This window comes from Mastigoproctus giganteus, chromosome 11, assembly GCF_048544385.1.
Source record: "Mastigoproctus giganteus isolate SK-2022 chromosome 11, ASM4854438v1, whole genome shotgun sequence".
NCBI classification, from domain to species: domain Eukaryota; kingdom Metazoa; phylum Arthropoda; class Arachnida; order Uropygi; family Thelyphonidae; genus Mastigoproctus; species Mastigoproctus giganteus.
The window spans coordinates 133,402,340-133,426,392 of NC_143585.1; the positions used below are offsets into that span (position 1 = coordinate 133,402,340).

Below are 24,053 nucleotides of genomic sequence, written 5' to 3' on the forward strand. Positions count from 1 at the left end.
CAGATTTTTAAAAATAAATTCATTCGTTGTAGTATAGGAAGTTCCAAAAAAAAAAAAAAAAAAAAAAAAAATTGTGTCAAAAGTAGAAAACAAACATACAATATTCAAAACACTATAATTTTCTTAAGAATATTACTATATTTCTCTTAAGTCTTTGAAAACAAACCTCTGTTTACCTATAACTAAAAGATCAAACATACTTCCCGCCCATTTCGAAGTGGTAGGGTCCACTTACTGCGAAGCTCTACATGTATATGGCGCGCTTGCGATGCTCCGTTTTCTAAACGCCGGCGAGGGCTGTTCCACTAAGAGGTGTTACTGCGCTGCCTCCGTCGATTACACCGCTGCAGTCAGCTATGACTGAAGGCATGAGATAGTTTGACGTATGTTGACGAAAGTGATGTACCAACAGTTGTAAACTACTACAACCGTGGGGTATTCTTCAGAAATATCGACGAAGGGAACCATTTGAATGGAGTCACAATGATCTAGTCATGAAAGTGAAGATCTGTTTGGTTTGTATGGTTGAGTAAATCCACGTGGTAGAATCCCTCACTCCACAGCAGTTATATGGAACGTTTCATGTACTGGCAGAAAACTAAAACTTTCGATATTTGCCCACTATCAATCAAGTCGTGATCTGTTGTTAAAACTTTTGATTCTAATAAAACACTTGCGATAGAAGTATATTCTGTTATTTAGTAGTGATAAAAGCTTTCCAAGAGTGTTTCCATACAGTGTTCTCTATTGCTGATTCAAAGTGAATTCTGTTTGTATCGAAACTAGGAGTGTGCATGGTTTGTTATAACATGCCGCTGATTGGATTTGAAAATCGGTTTGTGAAAAGTATGATTATAAGGATGCTAACTTTTAGGGGACATAAAAGTATCTCTGATCGTAAGAGTACACTTCTTTAATACTTTTCTGTTGACAGCGTTGTGTTGAATGTAGGGATATTACTACTCTATTTTATTAATGGAATAAAACCATTAACCAACGTGGTCTTGTAATATGTTACTTTCTAAACTGTTTAGAAATGTTTTCTTAAATTCATGTTAATTGAAGAATATGGTTCAGATGGTTTTTCACACTTGTACATGATGAGCAGAGGATGTCTTGGATGAATCTGCTGTTTTGCTTTAGTGATTTCAAAGAAATTGAAGTACTTTATTATTCCTCCTTTAATTTTTGAAATGCCTACAATTAATGCTCTAAACTTCTAACGCATGTATATTTATGCTGATTTTAAGATCAGAGTTTCATGGAAGAAATTGCAGCGATATCCAGTAAATTAAAAGTTTGGATATAGTATTTCGAAGGAAATGAGACATTATTAAAAACTTGAAGCTGTGATTGTAACTAAATGAAAAACTTGTTAATATTGAATTATTTATAGCTTGTGTAGTGTCAAATGAAGCAAATGTTTGGTCAGCCTATTCCAGGTGGTCCCCCAGGTGACCCCTTTTATTCTTCACCATTTTCCTCCTATTTCAGAAGGCACACTCCATACTTTGGGCAGCCAGATTACAGGATATATGAAATGAACAAGCGCTTGCAACAACGAACAGAGGTAAGTTACTTTTTGCCTTATTTTCCCCTAGATTTTTGGCAATGGCTACTTGTTTAGTGCTACCCTCTCGATTTATTTATGCAAATAGGTTCTACATTCAGCGGGGAAGTGAATTAAATTATCATTAGTTACCTTTCCTGTATTTCCAGCTGTATATTTTTGTGATGTGAATAATACTTATAATTTCCTTATACTTTATAAACGATATTCATAAAAACTGACTGCTTCAGTTGCTGGCATATTGATACTTGTGTGTGTGTGTGTGTGTGTGTGTATATATATATATATATATATATGTGTATATATATATATATATATACACATACATACATACATGTGTATATATATATATATATTTTTTTTTTTTTTTTTTTTTTTTCTTTTTTGGTAATGATAAGCACATCATTTAGTTTTTTTCTTCTCTAGTTAATGCCTTCCCTCCATATTATTGCCAGGAAATTTTCAATGTTTATACAATTAATCAGCGGTTCTCAAACTTTGACATAAGAAACCTTATTTAGCTTGAAAATGTTTTCGCCGATCCCCACGCATTAACAGTATTCTGCCAATGCTGTAAATTGTTCGTTTTTAAATAAAACAAATTTCAGTAAACATAAATTGCAGCAAAAGCCTGTGGCGTCCTTGCACTATATGGCTCTTACTACTATGTATTATTGGCGGGACCGCAGAGGAGGTGGGAGGGGGTGACCATGGTGCACAGTTTGAGAAACGCTTCAGTATAATTCTGCATTATTTATATTTCTGTTTTTGTACATCTCCCTTCTTCCCTACTCATATTCATAACTGACACCTTGGTGAATTTATTTTAGAATATATGTCGAGTTTTTTTTTTTTTTTTAATGCTACTTTTCTCTACCCCTTAAGCAGTAGTTTTTATAATTCATTTTATATTTCCCATGTATTCATTCTGAAGAAATTCTATTGCTAGTATTTTCAATAAGTAAAATGTATTGAATCTGTACAAATTATAATCTCACAGTTGTCACCTTATATTTTATTTAATAGATTATTAATGCATATTTATTATTCTATATGTTGAAAGCAATTAGTTTTTAATAATTAAGAAATAAAGTTTTATTTTCTTTCAAAAAGTGAAGTACAGAATGGGTTTTAAATGTTACATGTATTCAGATGTGTTGTACTCATGTGATAACATGAAATGAATAAAAACACTGTCAATAGCATTAGCATTAGTAGAGGCATTTGATGCAAGAAAGCAAGCTTATGCAGCATCAGCCAAAAAAAAAAAAACCCACTTCCACTTCACCCCTCTGTTCGTTCAAAATACCTGTCCAGCTGAGCCTTAAACTTATTTAGGCTATCAACCTCCACCACAAGGGATGGAAGTCTGTTCCACCAACCAACCACCCGCTGGCTAAAGGCAAATTTCCGCACGTCTATCCTACATCTGTATTTCCTCAATTTGAATTTATGCCCTCTCAGGTGATTTTTCTGAGCTAGAGGAAGAATCCCATCAGCATTGAGCATGCTTAAACCATTCAAGGCTTTATACACCTCTATCAGATCACCTTGCTGGTGCCTAGTCTCCAGACACTGTAATTTGCAAAACTTAAGCCTTTCTTCGTAAGAGCACCCCTTTGTTCCATTCACTAATCTTGTTGCCCTTCTCTGTACTCGTTCCAGCAGCTCTACATCCTTCTTGAAATGAGGCCTCCAGACCTGTATACAGTACTCTAGGTGTGGCCTGACCATCGCCTTATACAATGGAATATTCACCTCCTTATCCCTGCTGGAAAAATTCCTGTATATCATTGACAATACTCCATGAGCTACTCTTGCAGCCCTTCTGCACTGCTCAGAGAACTTCATATCTGCCTGCACAACCACCCCCAAGTCCCTTTCATTCTCTACCACTGTCAGTGTAGTACCACAGAGTTGATACGTTGCTCTGGGGTTGCTGTTTCCCATGTGTAGTACTTTACATTTATCAATGTTAAACTTTATTTGCCACCTCTCAGCCCATCTGCTCAACCTTTCCAGATCCTGTTGCAGCAGCATAGTGTCAGTAGTGTCCTTGACAACCCTGCCAACCTTTGTATCGTCTGCAAACTTGGACATTAAGCTTGATATACCATCATCAATATCATTTATAAATACAGAAAACAATAATGGACCCACACTGAGCCCTGAGGGACTCCACTAATAACATCAGTCCACGATGAGCAGTGTCCATTGATTACCACTCTCTGTCTTCTCCCCCTCACCACCCCTTTATCCATAGCAGCAATTTGCCTCCAATGTCACACTGCTCCAATTTGTGTAGCAGTCTTCCATGTGCAATAGTATCAAAAGCCTTTCTAAGATCCAAGTATATAATATCAAAGTTATTCCCTGCATCCAGTTCTTTTGTGACTGCATCATAGTATCCAATCAAGTTGGTCAGGCAAGACTTCCCCTTAACAAAACCATGCTGTGTCTGAGCTATAACTGAAGTCTTGTCTAAATGATACTGCAGTGCTTCTTTAACCAGTGCCTCCATTAATTTTCCTGGAACAGAAGTTAAGCTCACAGGTCTATAATTACTTGTGTCAGCCTTTGATCCTCCTTTGTGAATTGGGGTCACATTTGCACATTTCCAGTCTATGGGTACCTCCCCTGAGTCCAAGGAAGCTCTCATAATTATGGCTAAGGGTTTGCTTACTTCCTTTGCTGCCTCCTTTAATATAACTGGATAGATCCCATCCACCCCGGGTGCCTTTCTTGTGTTTATCTTCAACAGTTTCTCCTCCACTTTACTCCCAGTTATTTCAAGATTCTGTAGCTTACTGCTAGAGTTGAATACACCTCTGGCATTCCCCTCGCTGAATAACTCCTCATGTGTGAATGTCGATGCAAAATATTCATTTAGTTTGTTAGCTACCTGAGCAGGATCATCAACACTTGACCCATCAATATCAAGTGGACCAATCTGATTCACCCCCTTCCTTCTAGAGTTTACATAAGTAAAGAACTCTTTGCTGTTTTTCTTTGCATCCCTTGCCAAGGATTTCTCGTAATCTGCCTTCGCCTGCCTAACCTCCTTTGTAACTTGGTTGCATATCAACTTGTATCTATCATAGGCTTCTGTGTCATGTGTTAATTTGTATGTATCCCATGCATTTTTCTTCACTGCCATATGCCTCATTAGTTCATCTGACATCCATTTTGGCCTAAACCTTGAACAATATTTCTTAGTTGGTATGTAAAGCCTAGTAGCTTCCAAGATAAGTTCTTTGAATGCTTCCCATTTTGAATTTGCTGTTGGTAACATCATCAGTTGGTCCCACTGTATAGAATTTAAATACTGTCTCAGTCCATCGTAGTCGCCTTTACGGTAGCAGTAACCCTTCCCTTTACCCCTAATGGTAGTTACCTCTTTGAGTAAATCCCACTTCAGCACACTGTGATCACTGCCACCTAGTGGTTCATTTATCTGCAGATTCTTAATGCATGAAGAATCACTGCTGATAATCAAATGAAGAGTATTACTCCCTCTAGTTGCCTCCCGAACATGCTGATGTAGAAAACAATCATCCAATAAATCCACAAAAGTCCTGCTAGTGTGTGAGTAACCAGCCCCCAAATTCCAGTCAATATCTGGGAAATTAAAATCTCCCATTATAAGACACTCTGATTTACTGGCCCACTCTATTTCCCTGTACAGTTCCTTATTATACTCATCAGAGTCATTAGGCCTATAGCACACTCCTACTCTCAATTTTGATCTCCCAATGTTTATGTCACACCAAACTGACTCCACACTGCACTGTCCAGCGATGTCGACTGGCTTCACTTCCTTGGTTTTTATGTGTTTCTTAACTAATAGCATAACCCCTCCCCCCTTTCTATCCTTTCTGTAGACGTTGTACTCCCCAAATTGCAGTTCTGCATCCCTTATATCTGTGTGACACCACGTCTCTGATATCCCAACAATATCTGCCTTCGATGTTTTGAGCAATACCTCAAATTCATCAAATTTATTTACTAAACTCCTAGCATTGGTGTACACGCAAGTATACCTGCACCTGTTTCTATTCTTAGCTACCCTAACACAACCCATGTGTTTACTTGTACCGCAATGGCTCCCAGCAGTCTCTGAAATACCATGCATCTTGTTTTTCAGGCTTCTGCTCATTCTAATATAAGCAGTGCAAGAATCTCTTTCACCTCTGCCAGTGGCTACTGTCACTCTATTGGTCTTTGTCTCCCCCCAAGCTAGCAGTTTTCCGACCCACCTAACACTGCCTCGATAGCATCAGCAAATATTCTTGCAATAGTAGTAGTAGTGGCATGTGATGCAAGAAAGCAAGTGTATGAGCTTATGCAGCATCAGCCAAAAAAAAAAAAATTCACACCATTCCCTCCAAATGCCTGTCCAGTTCCTCCTTAAATTTATTTAACCTATCAACTTCCACAATGACAGATGGAAGTTTGTTCCATCAATTAACCACCCGCTGGCTAAAGGCAAATTTCTGCACATCTATTCTACATCTGTCTTTTCTTAATTTGAATTTATGCCCCCTTAGGTTTGTAATCTGAACAAGTGGAAGGATCCCATCAGAATTCAGCGTGCTCAACCCATTCAAGGCCTTATGCACCTCGATCAGATCACCGCGCAGGTGCCTAGTCTCTAGCCACTGCAGTTTGCAGAACTTAAGCCTCTCTTGGTAAGAGGATCCCTTCATTCCCCTCACCAATCTTGTTGCCCTTCTCTGTACACACTCAAGCAAATCTACATCCTTCCTAAAATGAGGCCTCCAGACCTGTACACAGTACTCAAGGCATGGCCTGACCATTGCCTTATACAGAGGGGACAATCACCTCCTTTTCCCTTCTAGAAAAATTCCTATATATCATTGACAAAACCCCCGTGACCTGCCCTGGCAGCCTGTCTGCATTGCTCAGAAAACTTAATATCCGACTACACAATTACTCCCAGCTCTTTTTCATTTTTTACCACCTTAAGTGTAGTACCACATAGTTGGTACGTTTCTCTGGGGTTACTTCTACCCATATGCAGTACTTCGCATTTGTCAAGGTTAAACTTCAGTTGCCACTTCTTAGCCCATCTGCCCAAATTATCTAGACCTGTTGCAGTAGCACACTGCCATTACTGTCATTAACAGCCCTGCCAACCTTTGTATTATCTCCAAACTTTGACACTAAGCCTGATATACCTACATCAATATCATTGATAAATATACAAAACAACAGAGGACCCAACACCGAACCCTGTGGGACTCCACTAATAACATTAGTCCACGAAGAGCAGCAACCATTAATTACTACCCTTTGTCTTCTCCCACTTAACCATCCTTTTATCCATTGTAGCAACTTACCCTTAATACCATTCTGCTCCAATTTGTACAATAGTCTTCCATGCACAACAGTGTCAAAAGCTTTCCTGAAATTCAAATATATGATATCAAAATTATTTTTTTTCATTCAGTTCCTTTGTAACCACATCATAATATCCTATCAAATTTGTCAGACAAGACTCTCCCTTAACAAACCCATGCTGTGTCTGAATTATTGCTGCAGTCTTGTCTAGATGATCCTACAATGCATCTTTAACCAGTGACTCCATTATTTTACCTGGAACAGAAGTTAAACGAACTGGTCTGTAATTACTCGTGTCACCCTTCGATCCCCCCTTTGTGAATTGGGGATACATTTGCACATCTCCAGTCTGTGGGGACCTCCCCTGAATCCAAGAATGCTCTCATAATTATGACTAAGGGTTTGCTTAGTTGCTTTGCCGCCTCCTTTAATATAACTGGATAGATCCCATCCAGTTAACATGTACAAGGTCAACACAAAAAGATACAACAGTTTTGAATGTTTATATTTTTTTTTATGCATTGGATTGGCATTGGTGAATTTGGTGTTATTGACCATGTAAGAAGAGTTTTTGTTATTGCATAGTGATGCAGTTTAGTGGGAAAATTCTGTTAGCAAGGTTGCATACACTTCTACGTAGTGCATGTTTTGCATGAAAAGGTTTTATCAGTCTGGAAGTTTTGATTCAGTACATTTAAGTGGGATTTAGATTCAGAAGCATTTCTTCAACAACGTGAGGTGAAACCACATGTAACAATTGCAGTTGTTCATTTCCTGGAGGAACATTTTAACATGGTTCTCTTTAATCAGTGTTATGTATGATATGGGAATGGATGGTCGTAGTCACCATAGTTGCTAGAAATTGGGTCATTGTTTCTTGTGGGGAATCCTGAAGGAATCCCCACAAGGAACAATCGCACGGATTGCTTCACATGGTCAAGTAACAGCTGCAGTTAAGGTAAACTTCAGTCAACTCTGAATGGTCTTGGTTGCACAAAATGGCATGTTGAATACTACTTTTCATTGAATAATAAATTCTCTTATCTTATGAGAATTTATTATTTAAGGGTGTATTATTCTCATAAGATATCTTGTATTTTATTATTTGATTCGACATTCATATCTTGAATTGAATCAATTCTTGTATCTTATGCATTTAAAGACACAGCTTACTAATGCCAGCACAATGCATAAAAAGATTGCAGGCATTCAGAACTGTTACTTATTTTCTTGATGACCCTATATGTCTTTCATTCAGATTGCAGAATTAGTTGGAAGTTTGTTGAAGCAGCCAGATTTTCTTTGGCTAATAAAGTTTCACCAGGAGGTACCTGCCACCTGGTGCCTGCTCCTCCTGGTGTTTCATTTGTCCTAAAAGTCATTTGTGTCTCCTGTCACTATACCAACATAATGTCCAAGTTTGAAGATGATACAAAGGTTGGCAGGGTTGTTAAGAACACTACTGATTCTATGCTGCTGCAACAGGATCTGGAAAGGTTGAGCAGATGGGCTGAGAGGTGGCAAATGAAGTTTAACATTGACAAATGTAAAGTACTACATATGGGAAACAGTAACCCCAGAGCAACGTATCAACTCTGTGGTACTACACTGACAGTGGTAGAGAATGAAAGGGACCTGGGGGGTAATTGTTCAGGCAGATATGAAGTTTTCTGAGCAGTGCAGTCATGCTGCAAGAGTAGCTCATGGTATCTTGTCAATGATAAAGAGGAATTTTTCTAGCAGGGATAAGGAGGTGATTATTCCCTTGTATAAAGCAATGGTCAGGCCACACCTTGAGTAATGTATAAAAGTCTTGAGGCCTCATTTCAAGAAGGATGTAGAGCTGCTGGAAAGAGTACAGAAAAGGGCAACAAGATTAGTAAATGGAACAAAGGGGTACTCTTACGAAGAAAGGCTTAAGTTTTGCAAATTACAGTGTCTGGAGACTAGGCACCAGCGAGGTGATCTGATAGAGGTGTATATAAAGCCTTGAATGGTTTGAGCATGCTCAATGCTGATGGGATTCTTCCTGTTGCTCAGAATAATCACCTGAGAGGGCATAAATTCAAATTGAGGAAAGACAGATGTAGGATAGATGTGCAGAAATTTGCCTTTAGCCAGTGGGTAGTTGGTTGGCGGAACAGACTTCCATCCCTTATTGTGGAAGTTGATAGCCTAAATAAATTTAAGGCTCAGCTGGACAGGTATTCCAAACGAACGGGAGGGGTGAAATGGGAGTGGTTTTTTCCTTTTTTTTTTTTTTTTTTTGGCTGGTGCTGCATAAGCTTGCTTTCTTGCATCATATGCCTATACTAATGCTAACATGCCTAAATGCAGAACTTTTAGACCATGGATTCCTTGAATTACAAGATGGTAACGTTTTAAAGTGCGAGTCATGAGTATGCAATCGCTGCCATGGGAGATATTTCTGTTTCAGATTGTTGCGCCTGACAGACAGACACTTTTGACACTTCTTATTAGTGTATTGCCATTTATATATTTTGAACTGTCTGATTCTCTTTCAATAAGCACTTGTTTTGATGAGCTTGGGCTTAATTCTTATGGAGTATACTGGACCTGGCTTGTTGCCGACTGGGCTAGTCGGGTGGGTAAAGTGCCTGCCTGGCAACCCAAAGGTCGCAGGTTTGATTCCCGCCTCGGGCTTGGATCAAAGTACTGCAAAAACCTTGGGAGGTGCATTATGGCCAAAGAAGCCTATGCGCCAACAACTACCAAAAAAAAAAAAAAAAACCTGGCTTGTTTGTTTTGCTGAACCTGTTTCCAAGGATAAACAAATACGGAAAGGTCAGGGAATGACCACCGCATATTCCCAGAGCAATACGGTCTTAGTAGCTAATGCTCCTAAAAACCAAATAACAAAGAACAAACACAACAAGGATAAACAAACTAGGATTTATTGGTACTTATTATTATTATCGATATGGTGCAAGGAAGCCTGAGACTTATGCTGCACCAGCCAGGAAAAAAAAAAAAAAAAAAATTTGAATTTATACACACACACACAGACAGAGAGAGAGTCTGAGTCTGTGTCACCAAGAAAAAGAATGATGATATCCAGCTCAGGACCCTGGGTGTGCCAAGCCCATACCCACCAGATGATACATTTGAAGTGATAGTAGAGTCCAGCCTACCTCTGAGGGGCAAGAATGGAAACCATTCAGTAACACAGTGTAATAACTACTGAGTTAAGAGGCTGATCATGTAACACAAACATGTTCATCATTGCAGTGATTGGATTTTATGGGTAAAATATCTTCACATACACAGCAGGATTGTTATAGTCTGGCCATGGAGGCACCTCAGTAGCCAGGTGGGAAGGAGCAGCAGTGCATAGCACACGCTTCTTGATTAGACCAGGGTTCGAGCCCGTCACCACCAAATACGGAGGATGCGGAAAGGTCAGGGAATGACCACTGCATATCCCGGAGCAATATGGCCTTAGTTGCTAATGCTCCTAAAAACCAAATAACAGCAACAACATCTGGCCATGAACTATGTTCACATATAACATAAAAAAAATAAACAGAAGTTAAATAAATAATAACCTTTAGTATTAGTTGTGGTAAATGATGCAAGAAAACTAGCTTATAGAGCATCAGCCCCCCCCCCCCCCCCAAAAGCCCGACCTCACCCATCGAGTATTTGTCTTGTTCTTCCTTAAATTTATTCAAATTACCCACTTCCACAACAACAGATGGAAGTTTGTTCCTACAATCAACCACCTACTGTCTGAAAGCAAACTACCATACATCTATCATGCAACAATTCTTCCTCAATTTGAATTTGTGTGCTCATGTATGTAGTCTCAGCAAGAAGAAGAATGTCATCAGCACTGACTACTCAATCCATTCAAGGCCTTAACACCTCAGTTATATCTCCTCGCAGATGCCTAGTCCCCAGATGCTGCAATTTGTGAAACTGAACCTTTTTGTTCACTTTGCTATTCTCATTTCTCTTCTCTGCACACATTCCAGCAGATTTACATCCTACCTAAACTGAGGCCTGCAGAACTGTATACAATACTCAAGATATGGCCTGACCATGACCTTATATAAAGGGATAATTTACTTCCTTATCCCTGCAAGCAGAGTTCCTGTATGTTATTGACAAAACCATCATAAGCTTACCCAGATTGTTTTTTATTTTTTGCTATGCTGAGTGTAGTAGCCATATAGTTATTAACGTGGATTATTGCTACTCGTGAACACTACCTTGCATTTATCAATGTTAATCTTCAATTGCCATTTCTCAGCACGTCAGCCTAATTTTCTAGATTTTGTTGCAGCAGCTTACTTTGATTATTGTTATTAACCTCCCTGCCAACGTTTGTCATCTGCAAACTTAGACATCAAGCCCAATATACCTTCATCATTATCATTAATAAATATAGAAAACAACAATGGGCCCAGCATCAAACCCTGTGGGACTCCACTAATAACATTAATCCATGAAGAGCAGTGCCCATTTAACCACTCTGTCTTCTCCCACTCAGCTGTCCCTTTATATATGACAGTAACTTGCCATTAATGCCACATTGCTCCAGTCTGTACAGCAGTCTTTTATGTGCAAAAATATCCAAAGCCTTTCTAAAATCCAAGTATATGATATCAAAACTACTTTTTGTATTAATTTCCTGTGTTATTGCATGATATTCAATCAGATTGGTCATACATGATTGTCCACTAACAGATCCGTGCTTGTTGTGACTTTAGTATAATTGCATTCCTGTCTAGAGGTCCTGAATTACTTTTTTAACCAGTGACTCCATTATTTTCCCTGGAATAGATGTTAAGCTCATAGGTCTGTAATTACTCATCTCAATTTTGATCCCCTTTGTGAATTGGAGATATATTCACACATTTCCAGTCTGTAGGGACTTACCCTGAATCCAAGGATGCCCCTATAAGTATGGCTTATCTCCTTGGCTGCCTTCCTTAATTATATTAAGGGAGGCAGTAAATGGATAAAAGGCAGTAAAGGAAATGAATACGCCCCTGACAACTGTCTAGGGGAAGACTTTATTGAATAGTTTAACTAAAATCCTGCATATTTTAGTTAAACTATTTAACAAATACTTATACTTCAGATCTTTCCCTATAGTCTGGAAATCTGCAATTATGAAAATTCTCCTTAAACCTGGCAAACCAAATGACAACCCCCCCATATTTTTTGACATACTTCCTTTCTAAGTCACTTAGGAAAAGTTTTCGAGAGACTTTTGTCTTGCCGTATTATTAGTTTGAGTGAAATTAATTTCAACTCTGAAAATAAATTTGGCTTTTGTCCTGGAGTTCATACTGAAGACTCTTTGTTTCACTTTATTAAACTCATTACTTGCACACAACATAAATACTCCTTAGCCCAGTTCGTAACAGCCTGTGCTTTGTTCCAGTCACTAATCTCGTTTCTCTTCTCTGTACTCGTTCTAGTAGCTCAACATGTTTCCTAAAATGAGGCCTCCCAGACCTGCATGCAGTACTGAAGGTGTTGCCTGACCATTGCCTTATACAAGGGTATAATCACCTCCTTATCCCTGCTAGCGAAATTCCTATATATGATTGACAAGACCCCCATAAGCTACTCTTGCAGCCTGTTTGCACTGTTCAGAAAACTTCATATTTGACTGCACAATTACCCCCAGGTCTTTTTCGTTCTCCATTACGCTGAATGTAGTACTGCACAGTTGGTATGTTACTCTAAGGGTATTGCTACCCATATGCAGTACTTTGCATATGTCAATGTTACACTTCAGTTGCCACCTCTCAGCCCATCTGATCAACATTTCTAGATCCTGTTGCAGTAGCTTGCATCCTTACTGTCATTATCAACCCTACCAACCTACATATCATCTGCAAACTTGGACATTAAGCTTGATATATTATTATTATTAGCTATATGGTGCAAGAAAGCCTGAGGCTTATGCTGCACCAGCCAAAAAAAAAAAAAATTTCTGAATTACCCTGAGAGAGAGAGAGAGAGAGAGAGATAAGGGGTAATCAAGAAGGAGATGAATGATGATATCCAGCTCAGGACCCTGGGTGTGCCAAGCCCATATTCACCAGATGCAGAAAACAGAATGGGCACAACACAGAATCATGAGGAACTCCACTAATAACATTAGTCCATGAAGAGCAGTATCCATTGATTACCACTCTGTCTTCTTCCTCTCAACTATCCATTTATCCAAAGCAGCAACTTGCCCTTAAAGTCATACTGCTCCAATTTGTACATTAGCCTTCCATGTGCAACAGTATCAAAAGCTTTCCTAAAATCCGAGTACATGATCCTGTGTTGTGCTTGTGGTCCTTGAGGTTGTCACAGACATTCTCTCAGATATGCCAGACAAGCTGTACTTGCTACCTGGTAGTTTAAAACGCTGATGGAACTGATATTCGGGTGACACTCAAGTCAAGTGTACCCAATTTTGGCGAAATCCAGACGGTCTGTGACAGCCTAATTCTCTGCTTGCACCTTCACGATGGTGGGACTGTTAGTAATCCTGGGTATAACCTCCATGCACAAGTACATGGTGGGTGACCACCCAGGTGTGAACCAACGTAAGCAGTGGTCGAGGTGTGACGCCCACACCACATGGAGGAACGCCGCCCCTCTATGTTAGTAGGCAGTACTAGGTGGTAGATACTGTCATCAACCGGTGAAATACCACCACTTTGCTTATTGGAGGCTTGAAGTGGTGGAACCCATGTTTAGTCTCTAGAGCTAAGTTCCGGTCAACCCTTCCCTATCTCTTCCATCATGCAGTGGCGCCTCCGTAGCCAGGTGGGAAGGAGCGCAGTGCGTAGCACACGCTTCTTGATTAGACCGGGGTTCGAGCCCGTCACCACCAAATACGGAGGATGTGGAAAGGTCGGGGAATGACCACCGCATATCCCGGAGCAATATGGCCTTAGTTGCTAATGCTCCTAAAAACCAAAACAACAACAACCATCATGCAGTATGATTGATGACTTTTGAGGTTATGATGAACGTCGTGGCGAGATCCAATATTCCTTACATTTCGAGGGTACAGCTCTAAAACGGTATTCGCAGGCCGGCCGCTAGTTAATACACCGGACCGAACCTATTGGTAACTCTCTAGGAGGCTTCCGGATCAGCTAGTGTATAATCTTGCTACCTCTACTCTGCCAGATAGTGACTGGAGGGAGTCCGAGTAGTGTGTATGCGGGGAGCATTGTCGAGGCCACGTTATGTCAAGGATCTGGGTTATATTCTTACCACGTGTACGCTATATCCAAAAATTTCATTACTTCATACAGCATGTCCCACCCACTTTTTCTTACTATTGAATACACCATGAATTGTCAAATTAATAGAGCAAGCTTATCTGCGAAAAGATCTAAACCTCCCAAGCACTTCCTAATTCATTTCACAAATATACGTGGTCTCAATTCTAATCTCAACGATGTCCATTTCCACTTGCAGTCTGCCAAACCCTATGTACTTTTTCTGACAGAATCTCAGTTATAGGTTGATTCAACTACTGCTCATCTCAGATGCCCAAATTATTTGCTGTATGATTCCTTTCCTCTCAAAGGTGGTACTTGTGCATATGTCCGTTCTGATATTTATTGTCAGAGACTTGGCAATTAGGAATCTCCGCTCTTTGATCTTCTCTGGCTTAAAATCTCTCTACCTCATTGTGTCAAATTCATCTGTTGTCTCTACTGTTCTCCCAACTCCACTAATCACTTGGAGCTCTTTGACTTCCTCTCTTTGCAACTTGACTTTCTCCAGTCCAGCTTTCCTAAGTGAGGTAATTTTCCTTGGTGATTTTAATGTTCACAACTCCAGCTGGCTTCCGTTTTCTAGTCACACCGACCCAGCAGGTCGAGATGCTGAGGCTTTTGTAATTACTAATGCCCTAGCACAGATTGTTAATTTCCCTACAAGAATACCAAACAATCCTAATCATACAGCCAATACGCTTGATCTTTCTCTCACAAACAACCCTTCTAAGTACACGGTCGAAGTTAAAGGTCCTTTAGGCACTTCAGATCACAACTTGGTGATTGTCTCTTCTCCAATGAAACCTTTATCTCATGGCTATTCCCAACCTCATGTTGTTTGGCATTACAAGAATGCAAAATGGGATGACCTGCGAGACTTCTTTTCTTCTTTTCCTTGGTCGGATTACTGTTTCAAAACTTCTGATGTCAACGTTTGCTCAGATCGTGTCAGTGAAATTATTCTTGCAGGAATGGAATCCTTTATCCCACACTCCACTTTAAAATCTCGTCCTTTATCTAAACCGTGGTTTTCCAATAAATGTGCTAAGGCTGTTCAAGAGAAGAATGTTGCATATCGTAATTGGCTTGCTTCTAATTCTTCAGTTTCATTTTCTGCCTACACCAAAGCTCGCATCAATTGTAAAGCAGTTATTAATCAGTCCAAACTAGAGTTTGAACAGGCTAAGAGTAGAAAACTTGCTTCTTGCCCTAATGGTAGCCGAGCATTCTGGTCTCTTGCCAAAGCTATTGGCCGCAGCTTTTGCCCATCTCTGCTCCGAACTCTGTCCAAACCAGATGGTTCTGTTGTCACTTCAGCCAAGGATAAAGCTGACTTGCTAGCATCCCATTTTTCTTCGAGTTCATGTATTAATGATCTTGGTAAAACACCTCCCACCATTCCCAACACGCTCCATTCAATGCCTCCTGTGGTCTTCCGTCAAAAGGATATCAGAAGGATTTTGATGAATCTTGATGCTAAGAAAGCTCCAGGTCCTGATGGTATTTCTCCACTTGTTCTCAAAACCTGTGCTCCTGAACTTACTCCTATTCTTCACTGCCTTTTTTCACTTTCTTATTCCAAAGGTGTTTTTCCTTCTGCTTGGAAATTTGCTCATATCCAGCCAGTTCCTAAAAAGGGTGACAAATCCCTCCCATCCAATTATCGTCCCATTGCAATTACTTCTACTCTTTCTAAAGTAATGGAGAAATCAATTAACCGCCAACTCTTAAACTACCTAGAAACCTTCCGTCTGATCAACGATCGCCAGTGTCGATCCACTGGTGATGTTCTGGCTTATGTTACCCATTTATGCACTAATTCAATGGAAAGGTTCGGTGAAACACAAGTAGTTGCTCTTGACATCTCAAAGGCTTTCGATCGTGTTTGGCATAAAGGTCTTCTAAACAAGCTTCCATCTTATGGTTTGCTAACTGTTTTTAGTAATTGGTTATCCAGTTTTCTCTCTAATCGCTCTCTCGCTGAGGGTGATGGTAGATGGCTCTCTGTCTTCTAACTTTTCCACTAATGCCAGTGTCCCCAAGGTTCAGTTTTTTCCCCACTCTTTTCCTCTTGTATATTAATGACCTTCTTCCATTGACTGGAAATCCTATCCATAGTTTTGCCGATGATAACACATTGCATTCCACTTTCCATTTTGAGAAACCTTGTCCTGTTCAATCAGCTTCAACTTCTCGAAAATCTGCTACCAATTCCTTAAACGCTGATCTTCAGGTAATTCTCCAGTGGAGCAAAGACAACTTAGTTGATTTCAACCCTTCTAAAACTCCGTCTTGTCTTATATCTCGCAAAAAGGATTCTTCTGCTCCTATGCTTATCTTTAGTGACACTCCGATTTCTAGGGAAAATGATACATCTCTTTTGGGGATTATCCTGACTTCTAATCTCTCTTGGCACAAGCACATTACAAATATTGCTTCCTCTGCATCTAAAAAACTTGGTTGTCTCTTTTGCTCTCGGCGTTACTTTTCTTCCAAACAGCTGCTCACTCTGTATAAATCGCAAATCCGCCCTGCCATGGAATATTGTTCCCCCAACTGGGGTGGTGCCCCCAAAACCTCTCTCGGGCTTCTTGATTCCATTCAGAAAAGGGCAGTTAGGTTAATTAATGATTCATCTCTAACAGAGTCTCTCCACTCGCTTTCTAATAGACTTACTGTTTCTGCTGCATGCCTCTTCTACAGATACTTCCATGGGCACTGTTTTTCTGAATTGGCTTCTATAATTCCTGCTCTCTCTTTCAAAACAGTCCGAACACGCCACCAGCCAACATCCATTTACTGTCCAACTTCAAACCCACAGAACCAACTTTTCATCTTCCTCATTTATTCATTCAACTGCCGTTTTCTGGAACAACCTTCCTTTATACGTATTTCCTGAAAATTACAATCTACAGAAGTTCAAGTCCAATGTCAACAAATATCTTCTTTCGTCTTCTCAACCTCCAACCCAAGCACGGTACTAAGTACTATAGGTTCTAATACCTCTCATGTTTGGGGTTCACATAAAAAAAAAAAATATATATATATGAAAATTATTTTATGAATACAGTTCCTCTGTGACCATATCATAGCAATTCAATCAAATTGGTCATACAAGACTTCCACTTAACAGATCCATGCTGTGTCTGAATTATTACTGCAGTCTTGTCTGGATGATCCTGCAATGTTTCTTTAACCAGTGACTCTTTTATTTTCTCCACAACAGAAGTTAAGCTAACACTGCCTTGATAGCATTTGCAAATATTCTTGCACCCTTTCTGTTTAAGTGTATGCCCGCCCTGTAGAAAAAATCTCTCCTGTCAGCAAGCACAGACTGCACTGAGAAAAATTCTACTCTATGAGCCTTGCATAATCTATCCAGGGCCGAATTGATTGACGTTGCTTTCATCATATACTCCCTAATATCGTGTCTGGGCAGGATTGCAAACACTTTCAAATTTAACTCTAACTCGCGTCTTTTTTTTCCAACTTGGACTTGTACTTGTTAAGTAAGTCTGCATGTCATCTACTCTTAATGTCATTAGTGGCAACATGTGCAACAATATTGCCCTTTGTGCCCTTAGAAGATGATATCTGCTCTACAACATCATCAACTTTTGCTCCTGGTAGTCATACCCTGGTCCTATTCCACCTATCCTTTTGGCACAATGTATTTCCCATCCATCTCCTTGAAAATAGTCTGACAATAACTAGCTCCTGGTGGGATCACCACATTCTGCCCTGAAGGGATGCCCACAAGGTTCCTTACTTGGGCCACTAATCAGAAATTTGTGTTTAAATCAGGGTTCTCCTTAAAAATATGATGATTATAATCATTATATTTACCAGTTGATAGCATATGCCATTGATTAATAATGATAATTATCAATTGATGGCATATGCAGATGATCTTGTCTGTTTTTGCTATGGTAATAATCCAGGGCCCAGATAGAAACTCCTCAAGCTAATAACATGTTACCAACAGCAAATTCTAAATGGGAAGCATTCAAGGAAGTAATTTTGGAAGCTACTAGGCTTTTTGTTCCAACTAAGAAATATTGGTCTAGGTTTAGGCCCAAATGGATGTCAGATGAACTAATGAGACTCATGGTAGAGAAAAAAAATGCATGGGATGAACATAAATTGTCAGGTGACACAGAAGCCTACGTTAGATAAAAGCTAGTAATCAAGTCACAAAGGAGTTTACGCAAGCGAAAGTAGATTATGAGAAATCTTTCGCAAAGGATGCAAAGAAAAGCAGCAAAGACTTCTTTACTTATATAAACTCTAAAAGGAAGGGGATGAATGAGATTGGTCCAATTGATATCAATGTTTTGACTGTAGATGATAATTCTCAGCTAGCTGGCAAACTAGCGAGTATTTTGCATCTACATTCATACATGAGGAGTTATTCTAGGAGGAGAGGGCCAGAAGTTCATCAGACTAACTGGGAGCTAAAGTGATTTTGTAATAACTGAGAGCAAGGTGGAGGAGAAATTGTCAAAGTTAAACATAAGAAAGGCACCTGGGGTAGATGTGATCTATCCAGTTATATTAAAGGTGGCGGCAAAGGAAGTAAGCAAACCCTTAGCATAATTATGAGAGCATCTTTAATCAGGGGAAGTCCCCACGGACTGGAGATGTGCAAATGTAGTTCCTATTCATAAATGGGAATCAAAGGATAACACGAGTAATTACAGACCTGTTAGTTTCAGACAGAAATAATTCAGACAGAGCATGGGTTTAAGGGAGTCTTGTCTGAACAATTTGAGTGGATATTATGACGTAGTCACAAAGGAACTGTATGCAGAAATAATTTTGATATCATATACTTGTATTTCAGGAAAGCTTTTGATACTGTTGCACATAGAAGACTACTGTACTACTAGTTGGAGCAGTATGGCCTTAAGGGCTAGTTGCTACAATGGAGAAAAAGATGGTTGGGTGGGAGAAGACAGAGTGGTAATAAATGGATACTGCTCTACGTTTATTAAAGTTATTAGTGGTGCCCCTGAAGGTTTGGTGTTGGGCCCATTATTGTTTTGTATATTTATCAATGATATTGATGATGGTATATCAAGCTTAATGTCCGAGTTTGCAGATGATATGTAGGTTGGCAGGATTGATAATGACAGTAAGGATGTAAGCTACTGCAACAGGATCTAGAAATGTTGAACAGATGGGCTGAGAGGTGGCAACTGAAGTCTAACATTGGCATATGCAAAGTATTGCATATGGGTAGCAGTAACCTCGGAGTAACATACCAACTGTGCAGTATTACATTCAGTGTAATGGAGAATGAAAAAGACCTGGGGGTAATTGTGCAGTCAGGTATGAAATTTTCTGAGCAGTGCAAACAGGCTGCAAGAGTAGCTCATGGGGTCTTGTCAATGATATATAGGAATTTTGCTAGCAGGGATAAGGAGGTGATTATCTCCTTGTATAGGGCAATGGTCAGGCCATACCTTGAGTACTGCGTACAGGTCTGGAAGCCTCATTTTAAGAAAGATGTAGAGTTGCTAGAATGAGTACAGAGAAGGGGAACAAAGGAGTGCTCTTATGAAGAAAGGCTTAAATTCTGCAAATTGCAGCTTCTGGAGACAGCACATTCGAGGCAATCTGATTGAGTTGTATAAGGCCTTGAATGGATTGAGCAGGCTCAGTGCTGATGGGATTCTTTCTCATGTTCAGATTACAAATCTGAGGCGGCATAGATTCAAACTGAGGAAAGATGGTTGTAGAATAGATGTGTGGAAATTTGCGTTTAGCCAGCGGGTAGTTGATTGCTGGAACAAACTTCCATCTGTCATTGTGGAAGTTTACAGCTTAAATAAATTCAAGACTGAACTAGACAAACATTTGGAATGAATGGATTAGTGAAATGGGAAGAGTTTTCATTTTTTTTTTTTTTTGTCTGATGCTGTATAAGCTTGCTTTCTTGCATCATATGCCTCTACTAATGCTAACATTCTACAGTACTTATCAGAGTGGGTTAAAGCTAAAAATATAAAAATTTCAATGCACAAAACTTCTATGATGGTGGTATATAACGGTCTTCATCCGTTTACAGACCTCTCTTAATTAAACTTAATAGTTCCAGTATTTGTTATATCACTAAAACCAAATATTTTGGATTAGTTATAAATAACCATCTGATGTTCTATTTACATTTTTTCCTTTCTACATGATAAATTGAAAAAAATTGCTGGTATAATAATGAGAACCACTCACCTTGACTAAAAAACATTTACTATTCTCAACAAGTCTCTCATTCTGCCTATTGCCACATATGCAGCTGCAATGTGGTTTACTTGGACCAGGCTTTCCACTTTCAAGAGGAACTATGCCCAATACAATACAGTTTTCTTTTACTTTTATTGAAAATTTGTCGCACTGTTTTGACTTCTGCCTTACAAGTATTGTCTGGTTCCGTGTCCCTTGACTGATTCTTAGTTTTTCTATGATTTTGCCATTTTATTAAAAAGAATATTCATCTTGACTTTGATGGCATTCAAATTAATTGATCTAATGATCCGGAAAGAGAAAAAATCAAGGTCTTCAATATCCTTATGTGAAAGTGGCAGCAACATTGGACTGACTCCCCTAAGGTTCAAGTCACTAAATCCTTTATGAGTAATGTTAATTTTCTCAATCAGATTACATTAAAATGGCTTTTGCAAAATCCATGTTTTTGTTTCCTTCTTACAGAGCATGACTATAAATGCAAAATTGGCTCAGTTTAACCTTTCTGATTCTGATCTTTGTTTCTTTGGCAAGGTCAAGACTTCTGAGCCCATTTTATTTACATGTTCTCTTTATGATTTTCATCAATCCCTTTTTTTATTTACTCTGGCATAATCTTACAAAATGAGATTTTGTAAGATTATGCCAGATTATACTCAGTGCAGGATTTATTTCTGGTACCCACTGGTATAGTGTTACCTCCAGTGGGCACAGGATTTTGCCCTTTAGGGCAGACAATGATTTTAGTGCCTGAGGTCCACCACATTTTGCATTTAGTTGTGGCCTGCCTCGTCGTGGTGTATACCGGCACTGGATGAGCTTTCCAGGTGATTTCTTTCCTAATGGTAAAATGGCCAGCAACAACTATACAACACTGTTCCCCCCCCCCCCAACACACACTCTGCACAAACATAACATCATGCACATACATATCTGGCCTTTTACGGAGTTCTGTATTCATCACAGTGTACCAAGACAGAGTTAAACTGATGTTCAGGTGCTGTCCTACATAAGGTACTATACATGAATTTACTCCCCTTTAATACCTGTTTCCCTCTCCTCCCATTCCAACTATTTTGCCTTGTGAACTCTACCGCTACAAAACTTTCTCTGTTCTTAACAGACCCCCCCTCCCTGTGGAGGATGGACTCCTTCCACAGGGGTGCCCCTTTGACCCCGTTAAGTTGTTTCCCAGGTGGAAGCCTTCCTCTAATCCTTCTCTTTTTTTTCATCTGTTCATTCCCTCCTAACAGTCTACCCCTGCACTCCTTTCCAATACATTTTTTTTTTTTTTTTTTTTTATGGGGCCTTCTCTGGCAAGCTTTGGTGATGTCGGGGTACACCCCAGCCAGGCACTACAACTTGGCCCATCTCCTCGTGGGGATGTAAGGGCAATGGGGACCCTGTTTCTGTCGGCACTTTGGCTAAGTGGCCAGAGGAACAACGTACTGACACACTCCAGCAATTCACTATGCAGACTACATTAAAACTTGTGCTATCTCTGGGTTTTACATAGTTTGTACTGTGACACAGAGTTGGAGGGAAGGGGACCCAGTGCCACTTGACAGTAAACACTATATACTATACACTGTGTTACTGTGTAGTTTGAATGGACTTTCAAATGTAAATATCATTGCAAAGAAGACCAGTTTAACTTGTCTGCACCTTTTGCTTGGCTTTCTATGATTGTTCCTCTTTGATCAAAAGCCTATCTGATTCACTCTCTTCATTTCCATATTCACTTAGGGAACTCTTTTCTTTCCAAGCTTTTTTTTCTCTTACGTGCTTTGTGGTTTTGCTGCATATATGCTTGTAATTCTCATAAAATCAGTATTTTGCAATTGTCTGTAACTGATCCATATCTTTTTTATTTCGTTCAGTTAAACCCCTAAACCCTTGGTATTCTGGAACTTCTCTATGGAATGATTGCATTTGGAGCCTCTAAGATAAATCCTTTGAATACCTACCATAATTAACTCGTATCTAGCAGCTGTCTTCTGCTGGATCCCAGTCCATACTGGAATACCAGGAAATGAAATTGCAGATGCTGCTGCCAAGCATCCATCCAGCATAGCCCCAATGAATTTTTTGGTCCCATTCAGTGATTTCAAAATGCATATATGAAATATATGTAAGGAATGATGGACACTTCAGTGGCAAACGCATATACATAACAAACTCCTTGAAATTAAACCTGTACCGCAATTATGGGCCTCCAATTTCCACACAAACAGATAAAAAGAGGTAGTCCTGGCGAGAACCCGAATAGGCCATACTCATTTGACCCATCTATTCCTGTTATCAGGTAATGACTCTCCACAGTGTTCACACTGCCACAGGCTGCTCAAGGCGCTTCCATAGCCAGGTGGGAAGGAGCAGCAGTGCTTAGCATACGCCTCTTGATTAGACTGGGGTTTTAGCCCATCACCACCAAATACGGAGGTTGCGGAAAGGTCAGGGAATGACCACCGCGTATCCCGGGGCAATATGGCCTTAGTTGCTAATGCTCCTAAAAACCAAATAACAACAACAGGCGACTCACAATAAAACACATACTCCTGGAATGCACCTTGTATAACAACTCTCATCTAATTTCATTCACTTCTCTCTCAAACTTACAGGAATTGTCACTTAGCCATATCATAGGCAAAAATTCAAACCTTACACAATTTTTCTTCTTTCTGAAATGAATAGGTTTATATAACAGCTTCTAACTGCTTCTATAGAAGCCAATAAAACTAGTATTAAATATTATGATAGGTGCAATATGGCCTTAGTAGCCTTTGCACCAGAAAAATCCAAACACAACAACAGTATCTAGCAGCTTATAGTTGTCACTCCAGTAAATAGAGCCCAAAAAGTACCCCAGTCTAGCATAGCTCTCTATCTGTGTGGCTAGTGTGGCATTAAGGGCAAATTACTGCTATTGATAAAGAAATTATTGAGTGAGAATATAGAGAGTGGTTATCAATGGACACTGCTCTTCATGGGCTAATGTTATTAGCCCATGAAGATTCACTGCTGAGCCTATTGTTGTTTTCTGTATTTATTGATGAAGGTATATCAAGCTTTGTGTTTAATTATACAGATGATACAAAGGTTGGCAGAGTTGTTAATTGACAGTAATGACAGTATGCTATTGTAACAGGAACTAGAAAAATTAAGCAGATGGGCTGAGAGATGGCAATTGAAATCTGACATTGACAGACGAAATGTATTGCATATGGGTAGTAGTAATCCCTGTAGTATTACACTCAGGTTTGCAGAAAATGAAAAAGACCTGGTGGTAATTGTACTGTCAGATATGAAGTTTTCTGAGCAGTGTAGACAAGCTGCAAAGACAAGTGTGGGGTTTTGTCAGTGATATACTGGCATTTTTCAAGCAAGGATAAGAAGGTGATTATACTATTGTATAAGGCAATGGTTAGGCTGCATCTTGATTACTGCAACAAGTCTTATGGCCTAATTTTAGGAAGGATGTGGATCTGTTGGAATTGAGTGCAGAGAAGGGCAATGAGATTGGGGAAGGAACAAAAGGCTGCTCTTATCAAGAAAGGCTTCACTTCTGCAAGTTACATCATATGGAGACTTGGCACCTGCGAGGTGATCTG

General features: G+C 39.6%; 1 protein-coding gene across 1 annotated transcript in view; it reads left to right on the forward strand.

Annotated features, from left to right (window-relative positions):
- LOC150078442 (LIM domain-binding protein 2-like) overlaps positions 1-24,053 on the forward strand; it is a 374,189-nt gene that overhangs the window by 96,694 nt on the left and 253,442 nt on the right. Inside the window, exon 2 of the mRNA XM_090384564.1 lies at positions 1,495-1,570. Within this exon, the coding sequence (XP_090240690.1) occupies positions 1,495-1,570 (76 nt within the window). The remainder of the gene's footprint in view (positions 1-1,494; positions 1,571-24,053) is intronic.